Source organism: Indicator indicator, unplaced genomic scaffold (assembly GCF_027791375.1).
Source record: "Indicator indicator isolate 239-I01 unplaced genomic scaffold, UM_Iind_1.1 iindUn_scaffold_69, whole genome shotgun sequence".
Lineage (NCBI taxonomy): Eukaryota > Metazoa > Chordata > Aves > Piciformes > Indicatoridae > Indicator > Indicator indicator.
Window position 1 is genome coordinate 199,258 of NW_026539199.1, and position 27,344 is coordinate 226,601.

The 27,344-nt window shown below is 59.8% G+C and overlaps 2 protein-coding genes across 2 annotated transcripts in view; one reads left to right on the forward strand and one right to left on the reverse strand.

Annotated features, from left to right (window-relative positions):
• BOP1 (BOP1 ribosomal biogenesis factor) overlaps positions 1 to 23,174 on the reverse strand; it is a 47,811-nt gene extending 24,637 nt beyond the window's left edge. The window contains exons 1-3 of the mRNA XM_054398626.1: positions 22,821 to 23,174; positions 21,567 to 21,770; positions 17,671 to 17,760 (exon numbers count right to left, since the gene is read on the reverse strand). Of these exons, the coding sequence (XP_054254601.1) occupies positions 17,671 to 17,760; positions 21,567 to 21,770; positions 22,821 to 23,174 (648 nt within the window). The remainder of the gene's footprint in view (positions 1 to 17,670; positions 17,761 to 21,566; positions 21,771 to 22,820) is intronic.
• A 205-nt stretch (positions 23,175 to 23,379) lies between these two features.
• HSF1 (heat shock transcription factor 1) overlaps positions 23,380 to 27,344 on the forward strand; it is a 36,606-nt gene continuing 32,641 nt past the window's right edge. Inside the window, exons 1-2 of the mRNA XM_054398635.1 lie at positions 23,380 to 23,505; positions 26,935 to 27,043. Coding sequence (XP_054254610.1) covers positions 23,380 to 23,505; positions 26,935 to 27,043 — 235 coding nt within the window. The remainder of the gene's footprint in view (positions 23,506 to 26,934; positions 27,044 to 27,344) is intronic.

Genomic DNA, 27,344 nt, shown 5'->3' on the forward strand with positions numbered 1-27,344 from the left:
CCACCATGTGCTGGATTCTACCCATCCCTGCCCTGTTCCTGCTAGCCACACTGGGGCTGATCCAGGCCAGGCTGCTTGTGGGACCTTTATGGTCACCCTCATGCCAAGAGCAGAAGGTGACAGCCCCCAGGAGCAGCAGATTCCCAGCTCTGGAGGCCATTTCTGCTCTGTGAGGATCAGCAGCTATGGGATAGTGCTGGGCTGGTGGGGATCAGCAGACACTGAATGGTGCTGGGCTGGTGGGGATCAGCAGCCACTGAATGGTGCTGGGCTGGTGGATGGAGCCTGGCCAGGAGCAGATTTTCCACCACATATTTGCTGGCTGAGGTCAGAGGTAGCTCCAGGATCTGCATGTCTGGCCACAGCCAGGATGTGCTGCTGGATGAGGACATGGAGCTGCAAGTCTTGGTCAGGCTCCCACCAGCCTGATGCTGCCAGCTCCAGGCACTGCTGTTCTCCCCCTGATTCCCTCTCCATCCCAGCTCCTGCCTTCAGTGTCTGGGATGTCTCCTGGAGCTGGGCCAGGATCTCCAGGAGTGAGGTCCAGCTGCTGCTGGAGGTGGAGGAAAAAGGACTTAGGGAGCTGACAGCCAGCCCCTGCCACGCTCCACACCTTCTGTCACCAGAGATAAAGACCCAAGAATCCCCCAGTCCCAGTGTGGTGAGGTGGGAAGGGAGCTCTGGAGCTCACCCAGTGCACCCCCCTGCCCATGGTCACACTGTCCAGGTAGCTTTGGAAGCTCTCCAGAGCTCTCTGGGCAGCCTGCTCCAGGGATCAGAACCCTCCAAGCCAAGAGGCTTCTCCTCATCTTCAGATGGACCACCACCACATCCAGCCCAGCTTTTCATCATCTCCTCCCAGACCCATCCAAATACTGCTGATCCCCATGGACCACGGGGCAGCTGAGGTGACAGCACAGTTAATGTGAGTTCAGAGAATCATAGAATCAAGGAATGGTTTGGGTTGGGGAAGACCTCCAATGGAGTCCAACCAGTGACCCAGCACTGCCAGGGCACCACCAACCCATGGCCCTCAGCACCACAGCTTGGAAACCCCTCCAGGGATGGGGACTCCACCACTGCTCTGGGCAGCCTGGGCCAGGCCTGCACAAGCCTCAAGGGGCAGAAATTGTTCCTCATGGCCAACCCCTGCAGTCAGCAGGGACATCTCCAACCACAGCAGGTTGCTCACAGCCCCAGCCAAGCTGCCCTGGGATGGTTCCAGGGCTGGGACATCTCCCACCTCTCTGGGCAGCCTGGGCCAGGCTCTCCACACCCTCCCAGTGCAGAATTGCTCTCTCAGCTCCAGGCTCCATCTCCCTCTTCCCTGGTCTGACTGCAACACCTCTTGATGAAGGTCCCTCCACAGCTCTCCTGGAGCCCCTTTAAAGTCCGGGAAGGCCACCAGAAGGTCTCCTGGAACCTTCTCTTCTCCAGGCTGAACAAACCTCAACTCTCCCAGCCTGGTCTCACAGCAGAGAAGTTCCAGCCCTTGGGTCATTGTTGTCCTCTCCAACAGGTCCATGTATCCTGCTGACAGAGGCTGGGGGGGACTCAGACAAGCTCAGAGCTGGGTTTTGATGGCTGAGGGACCTCCAGCCCCTGCAGTAGGCCCCTCCTTGTCCCCTCACCCCGCTGCCACCACTCCTGATCACTTCCAGACACATTCCAGGCCCCTCTGGCAGCACCTGCAGCTGGTGGAGCCCCTCAGATCCTGCAGGTGCCAATGCTGGGGGTGGCCATAAAGCCTCTAAGCTCTTGGAGAAGAAAGGAAAAGCCTCTTTGAAGGCACCTTTGAAGGGGCTGCAAAAACAGAGCTGCCCTGGGCCAGCTGCCAGGCTGGGCAGCTGTGGGGCAGGAGAACGTGGGCACTTCCTCTCCATCCCTGCCCCCACAACAGTGCTGAGAAACTGGGAAAGGTGGTGGGAGAGCTGGGAGAGGCAGAGACAATTGCACCAAGAGCCAGCAAGGCGGCCAAGAAGGCCAAGGGTCTCCTGGGGACATTCAGCAGCACAAGGGAGGTTCTCCTGCCCCTCTGCTCTGCCCTGCTCAGGACACAGCTGCACAACTGGGGTCAGCCCTGGGCTCCCCAGTTCAGAGACTGGGAACTACTGGACAGAGGCACTGGAGGCTGGGAAGCTGCTGAGAAGACTCTGAGGAGGGAAGGACCTGGGGCTGCTTAGCCTGGACAGGAGAGGACTCAGAGGGAATCTTCTCAACATCTGCAGGGTGGGGGGCAAGAGGCTGGGGCCAGACTCTTGCCAGTGGTGCCCAGGGACAGGCCAAGGGGCACCAGGCACAAACTGGAAGCCAGGAGGTTCCCTCAGGAGCAACCTCTTGGCTTGGAGGGTTCTGAGGCCTGGAGCAGGCTGCCCAGAGAGGTTGTGGAGTCTCCTTGTGTGGAGAGCTTCCAAAGCCAGCTGGGCATGGGGATCCTGGGCACCTGCTGTGGGTGCCCCTGCTGGAGCAGGGGGCTGCAGTGGGTGAGCTCCAGGGTCCCTTCCCACCTCACCACACTGGGATTCATGGGCACCACACAACCAGTCTAGCCCAGCCTGAGGTGGCTTCACATTGCTCCAAGACCATGCCAAGCAGTTGGGTTCTGCTGCCAAGCTGGTTCCCAGGCCACCAGGCTAAGTGAGGTGACAACCTGTCACTGGGGGAACATGCCTGTGTGGAGCAGAGCAGGAGCAGGGATAAACCACTTCAGGTTGAGGTCTGCTTTCCTCTTGAGAGCCCACACCCCTGTAGCACGCATGGGTTTGGGTTCAGAAGGAAGAGATGTGTCTCACCACCCCAAAGAGTGCTCCAGGGCAAGAGAAGTCATTCCTGGGGGATCCTAACTTTTCCCTGGGCCATCATGCACCTTGTCTCAGCTTCTCCTCCCTCTGCATCACACGGAAAAGAGGGAAGCATGAGGGAAACCTGCCCTTGGTGGGATTCTCAAACACGGAATGAGAAGAAAAGCCCAAAGGGGCCAACGCAGCCCCAGGCACCCAGCAGGACCCAACACAACCCAAACATCCCAGCTCCAAGGAGGTGATCCTGGCTCTTCCACCTGGCTGTGGGGCTCAGGAGCTCCAAGAGGGCTGGAACTGGGAAGGACCCCCCCAAGCAGCTGAGGGCTGAGGAGGAGCCTGGGTTGGATCCGATCGGAGCGGCAGGATCCACGCGGAAAGAAACCCAATCCCAGATTTCCTGCCCTTAATCCTGCAGGAACCTGCAGATGGCTGGGGGAGGGGACCCTGCACAGCCATCCCTGCGCTCCTGACACTGCCATTCCCGTGTCCATGCTCCTGGCATTCCCATGTCCCCAACACTGTCATTCCCATACTCTTGACACTGCCATTCCCATGTCCCTGAGAATGCTACTGCCAGGTCCCAAACATTGTCATTCCCAAATCACTGACAAGGCTATTCCCAGGTCCCCATCCCTGGAAGAGTTTCCAAGCTGTGGTGCTGAGGGCCATGGTTTGGTAGTGCCCTGGCAGTGCTGGGTCAGTGCTTGGACTCCATGGTCCCAAAGGTCTCTTCCACCCCAACCCATTCCATGATTCTCCTGCCTGACTTCCCCACAGTTCTGTCTGCTAGGGACTGGGACAAACTGGCAGTGTCCAGTAGAGGACATTCTGCTCTCCTTCCACATCCAGGCTGCTGGTGGCCTTGGCCAGCTGGGCACACGCTGGCTTCTCTCCAGCCACTGCCACCAACCCCTCAGGGACTTTCCCACCAGGCACTTTCCAGCCACTCTGCCCCCAGTCTGGAGCCTTCCTGGCCATGGTGGGACCCCACATCCACCATCCCACCTCCCCTCAGCACGGTCCCACACCTCCAACAGCCCAACCTGGGGCCATCCCCCCTGCTCCTGTGGCTGGGGTGGTGAAGGAGCTGCTGGTCCCCTCAGATGATCCATCATGAGGTGCTCCTCAGCCGTCCCCCTGCTCAGCACCTGCTCTGCTGCCAGGAACCAGATGTGACCTCGCTCTCCACCTTCTCCTCTCCTGATTTACTTGCTGTCAGCTTGGGGGCTTGGACCTTTGCCAGCCTCCCCCTTCCCCTCACTGAATCGCTGCCAGCTGGGACTTCCCAGCCCCTCTCCCCCTTCCCCACAAAAGCAGGAGCAGGACCTCCCCCTTCTCCTCCCCATCCCACCACCACATCAGCATCCGTCCTGCTCTTTGCTTTGCCTGCTGCTGCTCCCTGCATTGGGCACCGCTTCAGGCCATGGTTCCCTCCACCATTCCCACCAGCAGCTCCTTCCCACCTCCATCCATCCCTCTCTAGATCCATGCACCATCCCTCCCTAGATCCATCCACCACTACCTCCAGATCTCCGCCATCCTTCCTTGCATCCATCCACCACTCATTCACCATCATCCACCACCCACCCATCATCCTTCCCTAGATCCATCCACCATTCCCTGATAGATCTCCACCATCCCTCCCTACATCTATCCACTATCCATTCACCACACGTCCACCATCCTTTCCTATATCCATCCCTCTATCCATCCATCCGTCCACCATTCTTCCCTAGATCTATCCACCATCCCTCTCTAGATCCATCCATCTCTCTATCCATCCATCCATGCATCCATCATCCCCACCTTGATTCACCCATCCATCTCTCCATCCATCCATCCATCATACACCCACCATCCTTCCCCAGCTCTCCACCAGCCCTCCCTAGATCCATCTGTCTATCCATCCATCCACCATTTCTCCCTAGATTTTCACCATCCCTCCCTAGATCTCCACCATGATCCCTTCACTATCCACCATCCATCCACCATCCCTCCCTTGATCCTTTCCTCCCTAGCTCTCCACCCTAGATCCGTGTCCCGTCCCCCCGCGCCCCCCTGCGCTGGTCTCCACCAGCCCTCCCCAGCTCTCCACCATCCCAGCCCCCTCGCCGGGGTCCCGGAGCAGCTCCGGCTGCGGGGGGTTGGGCTGGAAGCGCGGCCCCGCCGCTGGCCGCCTGCCCGCGCCTCCCCCGTGTCCGTCTGCAGCCGGGGGCCGCCAGCTCCGCCTCTGGAATCCTTCACTCGCTCCTCGTTGCCGCCTTCCCGCGGGATTCGGGGTCAGAGCGGCTCTCCGGCTCCGCTCTCCGGTTACAATGCCGGCCCTGTTCCCTCCAAATCCCCCTCGGCGCGTTAATCCTGCTCCTGGCCACCCCACCGCCTTCCTCTGCCTGCTCCTGCTCCCCATCCTCCTCCTCCTCCACCACTCTTCATCCCAAACAAATCCAGTCCGGCAGTGGATGGGGAAGGGGATGCAGGACTGGCCCTGAGCCACGGAGGGAGCAGGGAGATGAGGTGGGATGGGGCATGAAGAGGTCTCAGGTCCACCACCCCCACTCACCCCCACTCACTCAAAGGGGACATCACAGCTTAGGACACAGCTCCTGCAGCTGAAGCTGAGATCCAGGTGATCCAGCAGCCACCTGCCTCAGTTTCCTTAAAACCAGGGAATCATGGAATGGGTTGGGGTGCAAGAGATCTCTGAGATCCTCAACTCCAACCACTGACCCAGCACTGCCAGGGCACCACCAAACCATGGCACTCAGCACCATATCTCCATGGCTCTGAAAGCCCTCCAGGGATGGGGACTCTGCCACTGCCCTGGACAGCCTGTGCCAGGCCTGCACAAACCTCAAGGGGTTGCACAGGGCTTAGAGACATCCAGCACTTTTCGATGGGACCAGTGGATGGAGCTGGGTCTTTGCCCCTTCTCCCAAAGCAGGGCAATAGTAGCATTGGCACAGCTCTGCCAGGACCCTCCTTCCCTGCAGGGCAACGGTTCTGGTCCTAGCAAGGAGCCCAGAGATGTGTGCCAGCTCCTATCCTTCAGCTGTGTTCTCATCTCTGAGTCTCAGTCCATGCCCTCACCCTGGGTCTTCACCGTGTGCCCTCACCCCATGTCCTCACCTTGCTCCCTCAATCTGTGTCCTCAACCCATGTCCTCACCCTGTGTCTTCCTTCACCCTCTGTCCTCACCCCATGACCTCACCCCATGTCCTCATCTCATGTCCTCACCCCATTTCCTCCAGGGGTTCCTGGGCCCAGCAGCAGCTTGGCCCAGCCTGTGATGGGACTGTGGCCAGCAACTGCTGCAGCACCCTGAAGTTCCAGCCCACTCCTAAGAGTGCTGCTGGCAACAAAGGAGCAGAAGCACCCTGGCCACAACCTTCCTTAGGATGGACCAAGGGTGAAGCTGGAGGAGCAGGAGACTGGGGGGGACAGCTGGAGCTGGGAATCTCTGCATGGAGCAGAGGAACCACAGTGGTGCTGAGATGGAGAGGCTCTGGTTGGCTTCTGCTGGTGGTGGGCTAGAGGGGGGAGGTGACCTCCTGCAGCCCTCCATGATTTATGGGGAGATGTTTTCTTTAGCAGAACCAGCTGCTGGTGGCCTTCCTGCCGTGGGGGCACCCGGCACTGCACCTGGAGAGGCTCTTGGGTCATACCACCTCCCCCCAAAACAAACTGCTCCTGCTGGGGGACAGTGGCTGGGAAAGTCCCTGAGGGGTTGGTGGCAGTGGCTGGAGAGGAGCCAGCGTGTGCCCAGCTGGCCAAGGCCACCAGCAGCCTGGATGTGGAAGGAGAGCAGAATGTCCTCTACTGGACACTGCCAGTTTGTCCCAGTCCCTAGCAGATAGAACTGTGGGGAAGTCAGGCAGGAGAATCATGGAATGGGTTGGGGTGGAAGAGACCTTTGGGACCATGGAGTCCAAGCACTGACCCAGCACTGCCAGGGCACTACCAAACCATGGCCCTCAGCACCACAGCTCCATGGCTTGGAAACTCCTCCAGGGATGGGGACTCCACCACTGGCCCCAGCCTCCTCTCAGGCACTTGCAGACAGCCACAAGGTCTCCCCTCAGCCTCCTTTGCTGCAGGCTCCACACCCCCAGGTCCCTCAGCTGTTCCTCACAAGTTCTCCAGACCCTTCCCCAGCTCCCTTGCCCTTTTCTGGACACCCCCACCCCCTCAAGTTCCTTCTTGAATTCAGGGGCCCAAAGCTGAGCCCAGCACTCAAGGGGTGGCCTCCCCAGTGTTGTCCCTCCTGCTAAGTTTCCCCCGGAGAAGGGATCCAGCCAGACCCAGGTGGGCTCCGTTCTCCAGCTGGTTTCCATCATGCCCAGCAAACCCCTCCCAGATCCATCTGGGATCAGAGCTCAGGATGAAAGCAAAACCCTGCAGGAGCAGAACGAGGGCTGGTGGGTCTGGCAGAGCCTTTCTCCAACCCCTTGGACACGCACCTGCATGGTCCCCCCCCTTCCCAGTTTCCCCCAGTCCTGCTCCCCAGTCCAAGACAGGATTAACTGGAGCAGCAGGAGCAGCAGGAGATCCAAATCCTGCAGTTCCCAGGGACCTGCCAAGAAGAAAGAGCAGAAGCTTCCATGTCAACATTCCTCCAGCTTAGGAGAACGTGGACAGCTGATTGAGGAGGGATTTCCTGACAGCAGCGGGGGGATCAGAGCTGGGATCACCACTGGGATACAACTGATGGATCACCACCAGAGTGGTGACCACCAGCTTGAGAGCTGTGGGGCTGTATGAACCTCATGAGGTTCAAAAAGGGCAAGGGCGAGGTCACGAACATGGGTTGGGGCAACCTCCTGGGGTCGGTCCAGGCTGGAAAGTAGAGAAGGTCTTGGGGTGCTGGTGGGTGAGAAGCTGGAGATGAGGTGGCAGCAGGTGGAGGATGGTGGATGCTGCCCCTCTGCCTCCATGTTGCTGAGACTCCACCTGCAGTGCTGGGGCCAGCTCTGAAGTCCTCAGCACGGGAGAGACATGGATGTGGTGGAGGCCACAGCAATGATGGGAGGGCTGGAAGCCCTCTGCCGAGCGGCCAGACAGAGAGAGTTGGAAGAAGGCTCCAGGACACTTTCTGGTGGCCTTGCAGGACTTCAAGGTGGCTCTTGGAGAGCTGGGAAGGGACCTTCATCAGAAGGTGGTGAGGTAGGACCAGGGTGCTGGGTTTGAACTGAAATAGGGAGATGGAGACTGGAGCTGTGGAAGAAATTCTACACTGGGAGGGTGTGGAGAGCCCTGCCCAGGCTGCCCAGAGAGGTGGGAGATGCCCCAGTCCTGGAATCATCCCTGGTCAGCTTGGTTGGGGCTGTGAGCAACCTGCTCTGGTTGGAGATGTCCCTGTTGACTGCAGGGGTTGAACTGGGTGACCCTTGAAGGTCCCTTCAACCCAAACAGATCAATCATTCTATGAACTCTCTCTTTGAGGGCCAAGCCCAAGCTCTGGAGAACTTTGAGGAGGTGCAACCCTCAGGCAGCACCTTGGGAAGGATGGGAGGAGTAGGGACATTTTGGAAGCCCCTTGTGGGGGCAGAATGGAAAGAGGCTGGATCACTGGAAAGCCCCTTGGAAAGGCAGGATGAAAGGAGCTTGAATCCTCAGGAATCCTCTTGGAGGGGCAGGATGCAAGAAGTTAGGATAGAAGGGGTGTGACCCTCAGGAAGCCCCTTGGAAGAGCAGGATGGAAGGATCTGTGACCCTCTGGAAGCCCTTGGAGGGTAACGATGGAAAAAGCTTGGATCCTTAGGAAGTCCCTCAGAGAGACAGGATGGAAGGCTCTGTGACCCTCAGGAAGCCCCTAGGTGGGTGAGGCTGCTGCTGGAGGCCACTAGACCTGATCCCCTGGGAAGCCCAGGTGCTGATCCCCCCCGCCCCGGCTGGGGCAGGTGTGCTGGGAAGAGCCTCCACAGCGGCCGGAAAAACCGACGGCGGCCGAGGAACCAGACAGGACACGGCGGTGGCGCTGGTGGTGGCGGTGCTGCGGGGGCAGGAGGAGGAGAAGGGGGTTGAGGGTGGGTTTGGTCCCCCCCCAGGAGCCATCAGAAGCTGGAGGAGCTTTGACCGTGAGTGATTTTCAAGCCGCCGCCGCCGGCGGTGTCCGTCGGGAAGAGGCACAAAGAAGGGAACGCGCCGGAGCTCGGGAAACCTGAGCCGGCTGCTGGCTGCCAGCTGACATCTGGGGTGGGATGAGGAGGAGACGAGGAGATGAGGAGGGGACACGCTCGGGGGCTGAAGGAGGGGGGCCGAGGCGAGGCCAGGCGCGGCGGCAGCTGCGGCTCCGGTAGCAGCCGTCAGGAAGCTCTTGGCCGCGGCAGCAGAAGCGGCCGCGTGGCTGGGCGCCGACACCCAGCGCCGAGCTCGGCCCCGCACGCTCCGCGGCCGCGGCCCCGGGGCACGCCAAGGGCTGGCGCCCGGCCACCCTGCGTGGGATCCATCGGGCTGGCTGGGGTGGAAGAGCCCCCGATGGATGCAGAGCCCCGAAAGGTGACCCTGAGGTGCCTCCCGACTCTGGAGGACCCCCAGTGTCGATCTTGAGGTGCCTGCTCACTCTGGAGAACACCAAAGGTCCATCTCAAGATACCTCCTGACTCTGGAGAACCCCAAAGGTCGATCCTGAGGTGCCTCCTGACTGTGGAGAACCCCAAAGGTCGATCCTGAGGTGCCTCCTGACTCTGGAGAACACTAGAAGTTGATCCTGAGGTGCCTCCTGACTCTGGAGAACCCCAAAGGTCGATCCTGAGGTGCCTCCTGACTCTGGAGAACCCCAAAGCTTCATCTTGAAGTGCCTCCTAACTCTGGAGAGCCCTAAAGCTTGGTCCTGAGGTCCCCACTCCACAGTCCACCTCTCAGGAAGACCAGGCTGCTCACACTGGTTTGCACTGGAGTCACCCACCTCTTCCCACCAGCCCTGACTGCCTGGAAGCTTCTCCTGCCTTGCCAGCTCCAAAGATCTCCATGCTGGCCTCAGATCTGAGCTGTGGGCTCCACCCAGCTGACGTCTGCTCCGAGGAATCCTCCCAGGCCCAGGCCACTTGGAAGATCCCTCGGGAGTCCAGGGCTGGCAGCGGAGCCTCTGTCTGCAGAGAGCTTCTGGATATAAACAGAGCAGGGAATCACGGGATGGGTTTGGGTGGAAGAGACCTTTGGGATCATGGAGTCCAATACTGACCCAGCACTGCCAGAGCACCACTATGCCATGGCCCTCAGCACCACAGCTCCATGGCTCAGAAACCCCTCCAGGGATGGGGACTCCACCACTGCCCTGGGCAGCCTGGGCCAGGCCTGCACAAGCCTCAAGGGGCAGAAATTGCTCCTCGTGGCCAACCTCAGCCTCCCCTGGGGCAACTGAGGCTGCCAAGGCACAAGAGATCTCAGCCCCACCTGGCTCCAGCCTCCTCTCAGGAACTTGCAGACAGCCACAAGGTCTCCCCTCAGCCTCCTTCGCTCCAGGCTCCACAATCCCTCAGCTACTCCTCATGAGTTCTTCAAACCCTTCTTGTCCTCTAGAACCTTCACTCTAAAGCTCATCTAGAACCTCCTTGAGGTTCTCCACAAGCTTGGCCCCCAAAGAGAGAGTTCATGGAACGTTTGACTGGTTTGGGTGGGAATGGACCTTCAAAGCTTCTCCAGTCGAACCCCTGCAGTCAGCAGGGACATCTCCAACCACAGGAGGTTGCTCAGAGCCCCAACCAAGCTGACCTGAGATGGTTCCAGGGCTGGGACATCTCCCATCTCTCTGGCAGCCTGGGCCAGCCTCTCCCCATCCTCCCAGTGCAGAATTTCTCCTTCAGCACACTCTCCAGTTCCCTCTTCCAGTTCAAACCCAGCACCGCTGGCCCTGGCCCTGAAGGACCTGCTGGAAAGCCCCACCCCAGTATGCAGGTCCTGGGAGTCCTGTGCCTACGAACTGGTGAGACTGGGATGAGAACTGGATGCTGTCACCAGGGGTGGAAAATTGTCCCTGTCACCAAGCACCAGCCCTGCCCACTGAACTGGGCAACAAACATTTGCTGGCCAGGTCCCAGCTGGAGAAGACTCCTTGGGCTGGAACTGGAGCCCAGGACTCACAACCCCCCCACACCCACACCAGTCCCCGGACTGGTGGCCAAGCAGCTTCCTCTGCACGTTCTCCAGTACCAGCAGCAGAGCCTGATGAGGTGGGACATTGGAACTGCAGCCAGCTCAGCGCTGGAGTGTCCCCAGGTCCCTCTGCTCCAGCAGCAGGGAGGCCAAGGGCAGGAACCTCAGCTCAGGGCAGGGACACCAGTAAGGGGGCAGTGACCCCAGCATTGCAGCAGGGACCCAGTATGGGGACAGTGACTCCAGTACAGGGACATGGACCCCAGCTAGGGGGGTAGGGACTCCAGTATGGGGACAGAGACCCCAACATTGCAGCAGGGACACAGTATGGGGACAGTGATACCAGTATCAGGGCAGGGACCCCAGGATGAGGACAGGAATGAACATTAGGAGGAAGGTATCCCCTGGGAGGGTGCTGAGATCCTGGCCCAGGTTGCCCAGAGAGATGGTGGAGGCCCCATCCCTGAAGATATTCAAGGTCAACCTGCTCTAGTTGGAGATGTCCCTACTGACTGTGGGGGGTTGGGCATGGTGACCTCCAAGGGTCCCTTCCAACCCAAACCACGCCATGGTTCTATGGGCACAAGGATGGGCATGAGGATGGGCACATGGATGATCTTGAAGGTCTTTTCCAGCCTAAATGATTCTAGGATTCTACGGACATGGGGATGGGTATTAAGAGGAATTCTGCACTGGGAGGATGGGGAGAGCTTGATCCAGGCTGCCCAGAGATGCCCAGGTAGATGCCCCATGCCTGGAACCATCCCAGGTAAGCGTGGTTGGGGCCCTGAGCCACCTGCTCTGGTTGGAGATGTCCCTGCTGACTGCAGGGGTAGGACTGGGTGGATTTTGAAGGTCCATTCCCACCCAAACCAGTCTATGATTCCACAATTCTATGGGCACAAGGATGGGCTCAAGGCTGAGCAGCTGGGTCCCTGCAGGACCCTGGGGTGCAATGTGGGGCAGGGTTGGAGGAGCCCCAGCAGCAGCAGCAGGTCCCGGGTGGTGGCAGGGGCCGGGGAAGCAGAGCCGGCGTAAGGAGCAGATGGAAATCCAATAAAAGCTCCAAAAAAACCCAGAAGCAGGAAAATTTCCACTCCCCAGGCTTTGGTTCTTTGGCTGCTCCTCGGGTCAGGTCCTGCTGCTGCTGATGTCATTCCTTCCAGAAGGAAAAAGCTCTTCCTGCCCCAGCCAGGTCCTCCAGGAGCGCTTGGAGAGGCCAAAAACCCAGAGCTGCTCCAAAAAGGGCTTTGGGGAGCCTGGTGGTGGCAGTGGGGGGGTGGTGGGGGAGGGAGGTGTTCTGCACCTTCTGCTCCCCACTGCCTCAGATGGGCCTCCAGGTGTTCCTCAGCCTGACATGGGGAGAGCTCCAATGCAAGGAGAGAACCCCAACCCTAGGAGTGAACCCCAAAGCCAGGAGAGAGCCTCAAAATTAGAAAAAGACCTCAAAGCCAGGAGAGAACCCCAAAGCCAGGAATGAATCCCAAACCTACCAGAGATCCTCAAAGTCAGGAGAGAACCCCAGCCCCAGCAGAGAACCCAAACCCCAGGAGCAAACCCCACACTCAGCAGAGAACCCCCACCCTAGGAGAGAACCTCAAACCCAGCCAAGACCCCCAAAGCCAGCAGAGAGCCCCCAGCCCAAGGCCAGGAGCCAGCCTGGGGCCAGGGCTGGCTGGGTGCTGGTGCTCCAGCAGCTCCATCCCAGGTTCCTGCAGCTCCAGCAGATGGAACCTTCCTGTGCTGGCTGCAGATTGAGCCCTGGGCCAGTGCCCTGGCAGCTGCTGCTGCTTTTCTTCCTGGTCGAGCCCCAAGGATGGGCACCGAGCCCCCAGCTGCAGGTGCAGGGATGGTCCCCAAACCTCCCACCTCTTTACTGGGGAGCAGGGACATGGGGCAAAGCTTGGGAACCACCGTGTCTGTGGGAGACCTCCTGACAGCCTTCAAGGGGGCTCCAGGAGAGATGGGGAGGGACCTCCATCAGGAGGTGTTGTGGTGGGACCAGGGGTGCTGGGTTTGAACTGGAAGAGGGAGATGGAGCCTGGAGCTGAGGAAGAAAATCTGCACTGGAAGGGTGTGGAGAGCCTGGCCCAGGCTGCCCAGAGAGGTGGGAGATGTCCCAGCCCTGGAACCATCCCAGGGCAGCTTGGTTGGGGCTGTGAGCAACCTGCTGTAGTTGGAGATGTCCCTGCTGACTACAATGGGTTGGACTTGGTGACCTTTGAAGGTCCCTTCCCACCTAACCCAGTCCATGATTCGATGAAAATGCAGCAGCTGAGATCAGCCTTTACCCGGAGATCCATAGTGGAAGACCACTTTTGGTGGTGGCACTTAACCAAAGCTGCGTTGGTCTGGCTGGAGATAAGATCACTGCCACCAGCACCACAAAAACCTCCCTCTCCTCCTTCAACCAGGTGTGAAACAGCTCCTGGACACTTTATCTTTTGACCTTTGTCATTTCCACACAACCTCCCTGATCCAAAAGCTCCAACCACCCTGCACTGGAAGGTCCCAGCAGCCCCAGTTGCCCTGAGCACAGCCCAGGAGCTTCCCCAGGAGGTCGTTTTGGGCCCAGGCTTTGATCCACAACGCCCTGAGAGCCTGTCCTGGAGCTGCAGGGGCTGGAGAGCTCCAGCTGTTCTTCTCATCGAGCTGATGGCCATGAGCCGTGGCGGCCGTGGCGCGGAAGCCGAGCCGGCTGCGTGGGGCGCGAGGCCCTCTCCTGCCATTTCCCTTCTCAACCTGAGGCCTTTTCATCTTGTCAAGGATCTCCCCCCGCTTGGTGCCTTCAACATCCTGTTGTTGTGTCCTCTCAGCCTCCACTTGGGCCTCCACAGGACACAAATCTTCTCCTTTCACATCTCCTCAGCTGCAGATCTCCCCCCCAGGGCCACCAATTATCCCCCTCATCCATCTCTCGAGCTGCTTTGTCTTTTCAGGATGGAATAATGGAAATGGGGCATGGAGCTGCAGCTGGAAGACCTCAGCCACCTCCTCCAACCACACTTTTGAAGCTTCCCTTCTCCCCTCCCACTGTCAGCTCCTTCCTGAGGCTGAGCACAGGAGCAGCCCCTGCCCAGAGTCATTCCAAGGAATCAGCCACTCTCAGATCTTGGGAGCACAGGAGTCATGGAAGGGGAAGGGCATAGAAGGGCAATGGGAGCTGGGGAAGGGTCTGGAGAACCTGTGAGGAGCAGCTGAGGGAGCTGGGCTTGTTGAGTCTGGAACCAAGGAGGCTGAGAGGAGGCTGGAGCCAGGTGGGGCTGAGATCTCTTGTGCCAAGCATTGGGCCAAGAGGAAGCAGCCTCAAGTTGCCCCAGGGGAGGTTGAGGTTGGCCATGAGGAACAATTTCTGCCCCTTGAGGCTTGTGCAGGCCTGGCCCAGGCTGCCCAGGGCAGTGGTGGAGTCCCATCCCTGGGGAGCATTTCCAGGCTGTGGAGCTGTGGTGCTGAGGGCCAGGTGGTGCCCTGGCAGTGCTGGGTCAATGGTTGGACTCCAGGAGCTTGGAGGCCTCTTCCAACCTTAACAATTCTGTGGCTCCATGATATTAAAAGAGGAGATTCAAGCAGATCCAAGGAGGACATTTTGGACCCTGAGGGCGAGGAGAGCCTGTCCCAGATTGCCCAGAGAGGTGGGAGATGTCCCAGCCCTGGAACCATCTCAGGTCAGCTTGGCTGGGGCTGTGAGCAACCTGCTGTGGTTGGAGATGTCCCTGCTGACTGCAGGGGTTGGACTGGGGGAGCTTTGGAGGTCCCTCCAACCCAAACCACTCTGAGATTCCATGACTGAAAAGCTGTGAAGATGTGATGCTGAGGGCCCTGGTGGGGAGGTGCTGAGGGCCCTGGTGGGGCGGTGCTGAGGGCCCTGGTGGGGCGGTGCTGAGGGCCCTGGTGGGGCGGTGCTGAGGGCCCTGGTGGGGCGGTGACCTGGCCGTGCTGGGTCAAGGATTGGTCTCCCTGATCTCAAAGGTCTTTTCCAGCCCAACTGCAGTTTGGTGGTGGAGTCCTCATCCCTGGAGGGGTTTCAAAGCCCTGGAGCATGGTGCTGAGGGCCATGGTTTGGTGGTGCTGAGGGCCGTGGTTTGGTGGTGCTGAGGGCCCTGGTGGGGAGGTGCTGAGGGCTGTGGTTTGGTGGTGCTGAGGGCCCTGGTGGGGAGGTGCTGAGGGCCCTGGTGGGGAGGTGCTGAGGGCCCTGGTGGGGAGGTGCTGAGGGCCCTGGTGGGGAGGTGCTGAGGGCCCTGGTGGGGAGGTGCTGAGGGCCCTGGTCGGGTGGTGCTGAGGGCCCTGGTCGGGTGGTGCTGAGGGCCCTGGTGGGGAGGTGCTGAGGGCCCTGGTCGGGTGGTGCTGAGGGCCCTGGTTTGGTGGTGCTGAGGGCCCTGGTGGGGAGGTGCTGAGGGCCCTGGTCGGGTGGTGCTGAGGGCCCTGGTTTGGTGGTGCTGAGGGCCCTGGTTTGGTGGTGCTGAGGGCCCTGGTGGGGAGGTGCTGAGGGCCCTGGTCGGGTGGTGCTGAGGGCCCTGGTTTGGTGGTGCTGAGGGCCCTGGTTTGGTGGTGCTGAGGGCCCTGGTGTGAGGTGGTGACCTGGCCATGCTAGGTCAAGGGTTGGCCTGCATGATCTCCGCCCCTTCCACAGCTCCTGGCCTCTGCAGGCCCAGCAGCTCCTGGCCCAGCAGCTCGAGGAGGAGGGAGGGAGGTGGGCCGGGAGCCGGCGGTGGCCGGTGGCCAGCAGCCTCCATCCATTATCCCAACATCTGGAATTGTCATCGCCGGAGGAGGAAACGCCACCAAACAAAGCCCCAACTGCTTCCTCCCGCCCAGGCCCCACCATTCATCTCCTGCAGCCCGACTGGGGGGGACTGGGAGGCTTCTGGGGAGGCTGGAGCTGGGATGAGCTCCCCCCCATCACCACCATGCTCATGATGCCCAGGGTGACCTCTCGAAGGTCCCTGCTGCAACCCCCCTCAACCCCGAGCCAGGAAACCACCTGGAGCTGTTGTGTCTGGGGTGGGAGTGGGGCTGGGCATGGGGCCAGGGGTGGGCACGGGGCCAGCACGATGCAGGAGTGGAGCCGGGACAGGGCATGGCTCGGGAGTGTGGGGGGGCATGGAGGGGGAGGGGCAGGTGGAGATGGGGCAGAGGTGACACCCCCCCGGGCACTGGGAGTTGCAGGTGGCATGTGATGAGCTGGGACACCAGGAGTGCCAGACGTGGCACTAAAAAGTTCTGGGACACTGGCAATGGCAGCACTGGCACAGGGTGTCCCCAGGACACCAGGAGTGTCAGAGGAGGCACTGGATGGTCCCAGGACACCAGGAGTGCCAGGGGTGGCACTGGATGGAACCAGGACACCAGGAGTGCCAGGGGTGGTTTGGGATGGACTGGACACCAGATGGTCCTGGGACACTGGCACAGGGTTGTCCTGGGACACCAGGAATGTGTCCTGAGATATTGGATGGTCCTGGGACACTGGCACAGGGTGGTCCTGGGACACTGGCCATGCCAGCACTGGCACAGGGTGGTCCCAGGACACCAGGACTGTCAGAAGAGGCAGAGGATGGTCCTGGGACACCAGGAGCGCCAGGGGTGGCACTGCATGGTCCTGGGACACTGGCCATGCCAAACACCACCAAGTCTACTTCTAAACCATGTCCCTCAGCACCACATCTACAAGATCATCCAGTCCAACCATCAACCCAACACCACCAAGTCCTGGACTGGAAGAGGAGCAGACACATCCCTCAAAGCACCAGCAGGTGTGATCCTAAACCTTCTGAACCATCCATGCCACCAAAGCACTCTCCTGAAGCTGGTTGAGCAGCCGGGTCCTGCTCAGAACCCTTCTATCTCAAGCCACAACCTTCCCACCATACCCATGGTGGTTCCACAATGGCCAGCAGCTCCAGGCTGGCCAGGAGCCCCATGTTGAGCTCTTGGAGCACCTCAGAACTCCTTCAGCAAGCCCCAGGTCTCCACCTGCCTGGTCAGGCAGCGTTTGCTGTGCTCTGGCTCCTTGCTCCGCTCTCACGGAGGAGACAGCCTGAAAATTCCACCCACCCAACGCCCAGGAGGCTTCTCCAAGCACTTCTCCAAGTCCTGCATGAGGCCACCAAGTTCCCTTTCAGCTGAACTGAGGTCAGAGCGAGAAGAACCAGATCCAAACGCCCCCACAGAGCTTGGCAACCCCCCCAGCCCGAGCCCGGGGCCGCCAACCGCACTGATCCGTTTCCCAGACCATCCGAAGCTCCGCCTGGAGCCACCGAACCCTGCAGCCACCTTGGGGCCGAGATCCTGCTGCTCCTCCACACCTTCTCCAACCCTTCCCAACACACCAAACGGAAACAGGTTCCCTCTGAGACCCCAGAACCCCAAACACAGCCCCACAAGCCACGAGTGAAGCTTCATCACCTTGCGACCAGCTGAAGAAACCTTCTCTTGACCCTGGCTGAGCACAGCCAGCCTGTGGGACCTCTAGGATGGGTGGAAGGAGGTTCTTCCCACACAGGAAACGTTGTCCTACCCAAGGTGGGCTTGAGAATTTCTTTTAGATGCTCCAAGCAACGCACTCAAGCAACACAACCTCACTAAGTCTCCTCAAAAGCTCTCAGCTGGTGCCTCTGACCTTCTCTACCAGCAGTCCACACTAAGCCCTTTCAAGGACGACATTGCTTGACCACATCTCCTCCCTTCAACGGCACCAAGAAGCCAACATGGAGAAGCAAAATCCACCATCTCCATCTACACATCCCTGCATGAAAGATAAGAAAGTTGCAGTGGGTCCTACCTCTTCATCTGAGCTGTCTTCTTCATATTCATTCTGAGCAAGCAGAACCTCCTGATCCTTCAGCAATGAGTCATCCTCCAAGGCTTTGCTCTTCCTGGGAGCCCCTTTGGCCTGAAAGAGAAGAAAACCTAGGTCAGGAAGATCCCATCAAGTGAAGTTTGGGTCCTCATGGCCAACTTCAACCTCCCCTGGGGCAACTTGAGGCTGCTTCCTCTTGGCCCAGCCCTTGGCACAAGAGATCTCAGCCCCACCTGGCTCCAGCCTCCTCTCAGGGACTTGCAGACAGCCACAAGGTCTCCCCTCAGCCTCCTTTGCTGCAGGCTCCACACCCCCAGCTCCCTCAGCTGCTCCTCACAAGTTCTCCAGACCCTTCTCCTTCTTCTCCCCAGCTCCCCTGCCTTCTCTGGACACCTCCAGAGGTCCTTCTTGAAGTCAGGGGCCCAAAGCTGAGCCCAGCACTCCAGGGGTGGCCTCCCCAGTGCCTCCAGTCCAGGGGCACCATCCCTGCCCTGCTCCTGCTGCCCACCCTGGGGCTGCTCCAGGCCAGGCTGCTGGTGGCCTTCTTGGCCACCTGGGCACACTCTGGCTCCTCTCCAGCTGCTGCCACCAACCCCCCAGAGCCTTTCCCACCAGGCACTTTCCAGCCCCTCTGCCCCCAGCCTGGAGCCTTCCTGGCCTTGGTGGGACCCAAGGGCAGGACCTGGCACTTGGCCTTGGTCAACCTCCTCCCATTGGCTTCACCCAGCCAGCCTGGACCAGGCCCTCTGGAGAGCCCTGAATCCCTCTTGAAAGCTCCTCTGGAGAGCTTTCCTGCCCCATGGCAACCTTGTGGACTCCTCAAAGGGTTTTTAAGTCCCTCCTCAGATACAAGCTGGGAGCTCAAACCCCTCTGGAGAGGCTCAAACCCCTCTAGAGAGGCTCAGAACCCCCTGGAGCACCCTAAAACACTTCTAGAGAGCTCCAAATCCCCCTAGAGAACCTTCCTGCCTATGGCAACTCTGGGGGCACCTGGAGGAGGGGTTCAATTCCCCCCTCAGGCAGGAGCTGGGAGCTCAGCCGGGTGCTGACCCACTGCGTGGGCTCCTTCCCTGGCAAAATCTCCTGGAGAAGAAGGGTCAGGAGGAGAAGGGAAGGAGAAGGGAAGGAGAAGGAGAAGAAGAAGAGGGGGTGGGGGGAGGACAACCTGGTTCAATCAGAGGGGGGTTTACAGGAGGATTTGGGGAATGAAATGGGAAAAGCAGCTCCAGCAAGGTCCCCTCCTGGGAGCAGTAAAGTCCACACAGTGTGTGATCACCTTCTGCAGCCGGTGGGGAAGGAGGTGGGAGAGGGGAAGGAGGTGGGACAAGGGGGGGGGGGGATGGAAAATCCCAAGCCACCAGGGGGATGAGGTTACTCCAAAAACAAAGGGATATTAAAAATTGGGGAAGAAAAGGGGGGAAAAAAGTTTGCAGATAAGTTTTTTTCCAGGTTTTTGGCTCTCTGATGTCACTGGAGTTGAGTTTCCACCTTTCCCTCACTCCTTCGCCCCCCTTCTCCTCTCCTCTCCTGTCCTTCCTCCTCCTCCTTCTCCTCTCTCCTGCTGCCACGATGAGGATCCTGCCTCATAAATCCCCAAGCTGCTGGAGCTACCAGCTGCTGGTGTCCTCAGGAAGTGGTATGGAGAGGTTCCAGCACCTCCAGCTGACGCTCAGCAAGCCATGATCTCACCCAAGATCTCAGCCAGCAGATCCAACTTGGTTGGCACAGCTGAAGTCCAGACCCCAAAGTGGCCATCAGCAGCTCTGGGAGGAAAATGGAGACCCAGGAGCTGGGCAGCTCCTGGGATTTGCTGCGGGAGCTGGCACAAGCCAGGATCTCATCCAGGAGATCTACCTTGGCTGGCAGGTCAGCAGACCAGACCCCGGCATGGCCATCAGCAGGGTCAAACCCTTCAGGAATCCTCTGGGAGCAACCTGCTCTGTGGTGTGGGCTGAAGGGACCTTCAAAGGTCACCCAGTCCAACCCCTGCAGTCACAGCAGGGACATCAACCACAGCAGGTTGCTCACAGCCCCAGCCAAGCTGCCCTGGGATGGTTCCAGGGCTGGGACATCTCCCACCTCTCTGGGCAGCCTGGGCCAGGCTCTCCACACCCTCCCCGTGCAGATTTTCTCCCTCAGCTCCAGGCTCCATCTCCCTGTTCCAGTTCAAACCCAGCACCCCTGGTCCCACCACAACACCTCCTGATGGAGGTCCCTCCCCATCTCCCCTGGAGCTCCTTTAAAGTCCTGGAAGGCCACCAGAAGGTCTCCCTGGGGCCTTCTCTTCCCCAGACTGAACACCCCCAACTCTCTCAGCCTGGCCTCACAGCAGAGGGCTTCCAGCCCTCCCATCGTTGCTGTGGTCTCCTCTGGCCCCACTCCACCAGGTCCATGTCCTCTGGCTGAGGACTCCAGAGCTGGACTTCAGGTGGGACCTCCCAAGCATAGAGCAGAGGGACAGAATCCACCATCCCTCAATCCTGGTGGCACCTGGCAGGGAGCTCCTGATGGAGGTGATGACTCCATGATTCAAGCTCTCCAGGTGCAATCTGGAGCAGTGGGACTGTGAGCTCCAGGGGAGTGGTTGGACCTGATGACCTCAAAACTCTCCTTCAGCCTCACCAGCACTAGGATTCTCTGATCCCTGCAGGAAAGGAAGAGTTAAATCCCTTCCTTGATGCCTCCTTGATGCCCCCAGGACATTCCCTACTGGGACACCACCAGAACAGCTCTGAAGGATTTTCCTGGATTAGAGAAGGAGAAAATCCAACCTTTTCAACCCCTAAGTTCAAGAGTTGGCCACCAAGATGTTCCCTGGGGCCTCCAAGGAGCAGAGCCGGCCAGCTCTGGAGCTGCCAAGGAAGCAGGAGCAGCTTGTGGACCTCTGGAAGTCATTAGGAGGAAATCCAAGCCAGCAAGGACAACCTAATGTTTAGAGAGCCCCACGGAGCTCCAGGAGCTGCTGACAGGCAGCTGGTGGGAGCTGGTGACCTTTCTGGCTCCTGCAGCCCCTCAAGGAGCTGGGACAACGCAACTCAGCTCAGCACCTTCCTGCTCCAGCAGGATTCACACCTTCTCCATGGGCTGAGGAACCAGCACGGAGTCACAGCTCACTGCTGCTGACTTCTGGAGGAGAGAGGGGTAGGGTGGGACCTTCCTGGGGGTGTGTGGGGGGTGAGGCACCAAAGGGTTGGAATCATGGGATGGGTTGATGGAGTCCAACCAGTGACCCAGCACTGCCAGGGCACCACCAACCCATGGCCCTCAGCACCACAGCTCCACAGCCTGGAAACCCCTCCAGGGATGGGGACTCCACCACTGCCCTGGGCAGCCTGGGCCAGGCCTGCACAAGCCTCAAGGGGCAGAAATTGTTCCTCATGGCCAACATCAACCTCCCCTGGGGCAACTTGAGGCTGCTTCCTCTTGGCCCAATGCCTGGCACAAGAGATCTCAGCCCCACCTGGCTCCAGCCTCCTCTCAGGGACTCGCAGAGAGCCACAAGTTCTCCCCTCAGCCTCTTCTGCTCCAGGCTCCACATGCCCACATCCCTCAGCTGCTCCTCACAAGTTCTCCAGACCCTTCTCCTTCTTCTCCAGACCCTTTCCCAGCTTTCTTGCCCTTATCTGGACACCTGCAGCCCCTCAGGGTCCTTCTTGGACGAGAGCAGACCCCACCTCACTGGATCTCCTTCTTGGTCCTCCATTCCAGCTTCCTAAAAGCAGCTTCTTGGAGAGCAGTGCAGATGAGGGTGCAGGATGGTGACAGACATAGGGACTGGGGACACAGACACTGGAGATGGGAACAGAGGGAACTGGGGGACACAGACACAGGGGTCACAAACCTTCACCCCACAAACCAGTGTTTCCCAGTTCAGGCACTGGGCAGAGTGGTATCAGCCTTACCTGGGTCTGGGGTGACTCGGTGCCACTGGAGCCTTCCTCCTCCTCCTCCTCCTCCTCCTCAGAGCTGTCACTGCCCGAGTCCTCCAGCCCCGAGTAGACACTCTCCTCACTCTCCTCCTCTTCGCTGTCCCACGGCTCCTCCTCACTTTTCCCAGTGGGATGCTTCCCAGTGGGACTCAGCTGGAAGGGAACCAGGAATGGGGGTGTCAGGATGGTGCTGGCAGCTCACAGAGCGACTGCACAGCCCAGTATAGCCCAGGCTGAACACCCCAGCACTGATAGGGACCTACTAGGACAGGGATGGGTCACACTGGGAACAGACTGGACCCCATCAGAACTGCTTCGGAGCACAATAGGACCAGACTGGAGCCTACTGGGACGATACAGGGCCCCAGTGGGACCTGACTGGGCACCATCAGAAGCACCTTGGACCACAACAGGACCATACTAGGCCTCACTGGGAACGGACTGGGTCCTTTATGGCCTAGGCTGAACCCCACAGCACTGCCAGGGCCCTACTGGAACAAAGATTGGCCCCACTGAGACCAGACTGGACCCCCATCTGAACCCGTTTGGACCCCAGAGGGAACAGAATGGGCCCTCTATGGCCCAGGCTGGACCCCACAGCACTACCAGGGCCCTCCTGGGACCGGATTGGGCCCCACCACAACCCGGTTGGACGCCAATGGGTCCAGACTGGGCTGTACTGGGCCTAGCATAGGCTCCACCAGGCGCTACTGGGACCAAAGGGGAACCAGACTGGGCCATGCTGAGGCTCCACCGGGACCACTGAGCTCACTGGTAGCAGACTGGGACCAGAGTGGGCCCTACTGGGACCGACCCGGTGTCTCTGAGGACCACTGCGGGCCGCGAAAGGACCAAGCCGGGCCCGGTCCAGGCCTTTCCAGGCTCAGCCCAAGCCCCTTCACCCCCCGCTCCCCTTCACGCGCCGTCTCCATGGCAACGCCGCGCGCCCCACCTGCTCCATGGCTCCGTCCGCGTGCGCTGCCACCGCCGCCACCCACGTGATCCCGGGACGGGGTCAGAGGTCACCACAAACCTCCGCCCCCTCCGGAAACGGCCTTTCCGCCCGACCCCCCCGCTCCTGAGCCGCACCCCGACACCCCTACCGGGCAAACGGGGCTGTGAGGGGGGGAGCAATATCGGTGCCAGTGGTTTGGGAGGGGTAATTTGGGGAGGGAAACAAAGGGCAGCAGTAAGGAAGTGCGCATGCGCGCAGGTCGCAGACACAGCGGGCAGCGGCATCAGCGACCTTGGATTGGTCACTGCGCACACGCACGACACCGCCCTCACGGTCACACCTCCCAGACGGACGGCGCATGCGTAGTAACAACCGCCTGGTTGGTGGAAGTGCATGCGCACTACCATCGGGGGCTCCACCAGAGTCAACACGCATGAGCACAGGGGACGCCCGCACGTGGGCGTGGCCACGTCAGCGTCGCCTCCAATAGGGAAGAGGAGGCGGGTCCCTGGCTGCCAAGGGGGGAGGATTCGGCGCATGCGCGCTGTGACGCCGCGCCTGGGGGGCTTGTCTCGGAGGCGGCCCAAGATGGCGGCGGCCATGCTGGGCCCCGGGGGTTGCAGTGCGCAAGCAGCGGCCCGGCCCCGCCGCGCCAGTCACCGCCGATACTAAGCCCTTCATTGCCCGCCCGCCATAACCCCCAAGTGGTGGCGGTTTCTAGAGGAGGGGAGAGTGGGCACCGGCTTGCCGCGGCCCTGCCCCCGGAGGGGGGGAGGCCTGAGGGCTGAAGCAGCGGCCACAGCCGTCATGGAGGGGCCTGGAGCGGCGGCGGTGGGCACTAGTCCCGGGGGTAGTAACGTGCCCGCATTCCTCGCCAAGCTGTGGACCCTGGTGGAGGATCCAGACACCGACTCGCTCATCTGCTGGAGCCCGGTGAGTCCCGCTGAGGGGGACGAGGATACCGAGGCCTCGGGGCCTGGATGCCCATTGCCGGTTAGCCGGGCCCTGAGGCCTCGGCCCGGGCTCTTTCCTGATGTGTCACAACACCATAGCAGGTTCCTGTCGCTCTCCAGGCCTCACCGGTCGCTGCTGTCCGCTCCTAATTAAAGGTGCTGCCTCTTTTCCCAGTGTTTACCCCGCCCCAGCACCTCATTAGCCCGGCGCCGTAATTCCCCGGGGGGGAATGAGCCATCCCGGGCTCTTGAGGGATAAAAAACAGTGTCCAGAGGCTCCTCTAACAGTTTCCATGGCAAGAGGAGCAAAGCTGCGTTGTTGGAACCTTTGAGCTCTGTCCCTGCTGTGGATGTGCAGTGCTAGACTGCTTTGTGGTTGCACCAGTTGTTCAGCTTCCCCTTTCCCACCGTTTCCACTCGATCTGAGGGGTTAATGGTTGTTTAGAGGACCGTAAAACTCAGAGCCAAATGCCCCAAGCTGCTTTTTGGAGGTGGGAACATCTCAGGTGCTTCCCTGGAATCAAAGACAAGAATATTTTGTGCTGCTTGGTTCTTCACCTGGCACAGAGTTGGGTGGATGTCAGTCCTTGGGAGGCCTTGATTGTTCTTCTCACCTCAGTTGAGCTTTAGTAGACCTTGGACGTGGTGTCCCACAGCATCCTGCTGGAGAAACTCCTGTCTTGGGTGTTTGAGGGTTAGAATCTGGCCCAAAGAGGGATGGGGAATGGAGTGAAGTCCCAGTTGGTGGCTGGGCACAACTGGTGTCCCCTGGGCTCAGCACTGGGGACAGCTCTGTTTGATGTCTTCATACATGATTTGGATGAGAGCACCAAGGCACCTTCAGGAAATTTTGAAAGTACAGCAAGTTGAGGGGGAGTGTTGAGCTGCTGGAAGGTTTGAAGGATCTGCTGGAGGGGTTGGAAAGCTCTGCAGAGAGTTTGAGGCTCTCTTGAGGGACCTGGCCAGGCTGGCTGGGTGAGGCCAATGGGATGGGGTTGACCAAGGTCAAGTGCCAGGTCCTGCCCTTGGGTCCCACCAGAGGGGCAGGAAAGTGCCTGGGGGGTTGGTGGCAGCAGCTGGAGAGGAGCCAGAGTGTGCCTAGGTGGCCAAGAAGGCCACCAGCAGCCTGGCCTGGAGCAGCCCCAGGGTGGGCAGCAGGAGCAGGGCAGGGAAGGTGCCCCTGGAGTGGGGGCACTGAGGAGGCCACCCCTGGAGTGCTGGGCTCAGCTTTGGGCCCCTGATTCAGGAAGGACCTTGATGGGCTGGAGGTGTCCAGAGAGGGGCAGCAAAGCTGGGGAAGGGTCTGGAGAACTTGTGAGGAGCAGCTGAGGGAGCTGGGGGTGTGGAGCCTGCAGCAAAGGAGGCTGAGGGGAGGCCTTGTGGCTGTCTGCAAGTCCCTGAGAGGAGGCTGGAGCCAGGTGGGGCTGAGATGTGTAGGGCCAAGAGGAAGCAGCCTCACGTTGGGTCCCTTGCCCCTAAGCTCCACCCCTGAGGGTATCTCTGCAGCACCCCAAGGTACCCAGGCTTGTTTAGCAGAAGCATTTGGATTGTCTTTGGCTCTCGGAGCAGGAGAAGGCGTTGGCTGCTGGGCGGTGACTTGCAGGGTGAGGAGCTGGGTGCTGTCATCTCCATGGCCAGAGAGATAAGCAGAGGGGGGAGCTACAGCTGAGCAGCCACCACCAGAGCTTCAGGAAAACATTTCCAGCTCCTGCTTTGATTTTGGGCTTCATCAGCCTTCTGCTTTCATCATCTCCAACTCCCCTGAGCTCCACAGCCTCATCTGAGGGCAAGCCCCAGGAGGAAGATCGTTTCTCACAGTCGGCAGTGTCACATTTCTGCTCCAGCAGAGTATTGGTGGCCAATGTCTGATATATGGTGTGGTGAGACAGGACCACAGCTGGGTTCTGGCTGGGAAAGTTCTCCAAGCTCCTGGAGTCCAACCAGTGACCCAACTCTGCAGGGCACCACCAACCCATGGCCCTCAGCACCACAGCTCCATGCTTGGAAACCCCCCAGAGATGGGGACTCCACCACTGCCCTGGGCAGCCTGGGCCAGCCCTGCACAAGCCTCAAGGGGCAGAAATTGTTCCTCATGGCCAACCTCAACCTCCCCTGGGGCAACTTGAGGTCAATTCCTCTTGGCCCAGCCCTTGGCACAGGAGATCTCAGCCCCACCTGGCTCCAGCCTCCTCTCAGGCACTTGCAGACAGCCACAAGGTCTCCCCTCAGCCTCCTTTGCTGCAGGCTCCACACCCCCAGCTCCCTCAACTGCTCCTCACAATTCTCCAGACCCTTCCCCAGCTTTTCTGCCCTTCTCTGGACACCTGCAGCCCCTCAAGATCCTTCTTGGAGTCAGGGACCCAAAGCTGAGTCCAGTACTCAAGGTCAGCACACCGAGTTGCAAAGCCACCACAAACGACCTACAAGGCCTCCACCCCATGCTGATCTCCAGAGGATGATGAGTGAGGTGCTGTCTCCATGCAGTCGTGTTCCAGGCTCTGTTGATGCTGCTGGACAGTGGGAGGGGAGCAGAGTCCCCAGCAGCTCAGGTTGTCTGCACAGCTAGAGGTCATCTCTCAGGAGGTCAGTGCTGAGGTCCCCACCAACACTTGGGAAAAGGCTCTCTGCTAAAGTCACCAGATGGGTCCACCAAGAGCGCTGGAGGTGCCTGGTGGCTTAATTCTTGGTGTGCAGGAGGCACCATTCCCCTTCCTCCTCTGCCTAGGGCTCCCTCAAGGCAAAGTGCTCAGGTTGCTGAGGTGTGATGTGGACAGCCTGGAACAGAAGTCAGTTCCTTGGTCTCTTCTAAGGAGCAAGCATTGGGCCAAGAGGAATTGGTTGCCCAGGGGAGGTTGCATTTGGCCATGAGGAACAATTTCTACCCCTTGAGGCTTGCCCAGGCCTGGCCCAGGCTGCCCAGGGCAGTGGTGGAGTCCCCATCCCTGGAGGGGTTTCCAAGCTGTGTTGCTGAGGACCATGGTTTGGTGGTACCCTGGCAGTGCTGGGTCAGTGCTTGGCCTCCATAAGCTTAAAGGTCTTCTCCAGCCTTCATGATTCTCTGTTTGTGTTCCATGATTCAGCAACCAAGAGGTGGACTTTGTTCTCCTGGGCAAGGAGATGGCATTTAGCTCCTGTGCTTCCAAATGGACCCATGGGCAGTTACCCTGGAGCTGGAGGATGTCATAGAGATCCTTCTGGGAGCTTGCACTGCTCAGAGGGTTCCAGCTTCAAACAGACCTCACAGACTCCATCCCTAGCTGCAGCTGAGGGGCTCCAGGAGATGGACCTTGCTGGTTTCCCGCACAGCAAGGTGGCACTGCCCTTTGTGGGGCCAAGAGGGAGGTGGTTTCTCTGTGTCACCCTGGGGTGGGGGTCGCTGACAGTCTCCTGCTGTGTTCTTCTTTGCCAGAGTGGAAGCAGCTTCCATGTCTTTGACCAGGGCCAGTTTGCCAAGGAGGTTCTCCCCAAGTACTTCAAGCACAGCAACATGGCCAGCTTCGTGCGGCAGCTCAACATGTGTGAGTATCCCCTGGGCACCTCAGGCTGCAGCCCCCGCAGCTCCTCCCGGGCTCAGCAACTCCCCTGCTGCTCAGCTTCAACGTGGGGCACCTGTCTTTGAGCTGGGGACATCTGGCAGCTTGGCAGGCCCTGGGTTTCGGAGACCAAGGGGTGGTTTGGAGCTTGGCTGAAGGGAGCAGCAGCTTCTGAATCTGGAAGCTTCTGCTGGAGAGCTTCAGGCTCTTGGGCTTCTCTCAGGTCAGCTGGGAGAGGCCAGTGGGATGAGGTTGATCAAGGCCAAGTGCTGGGTCCTACCCTGGG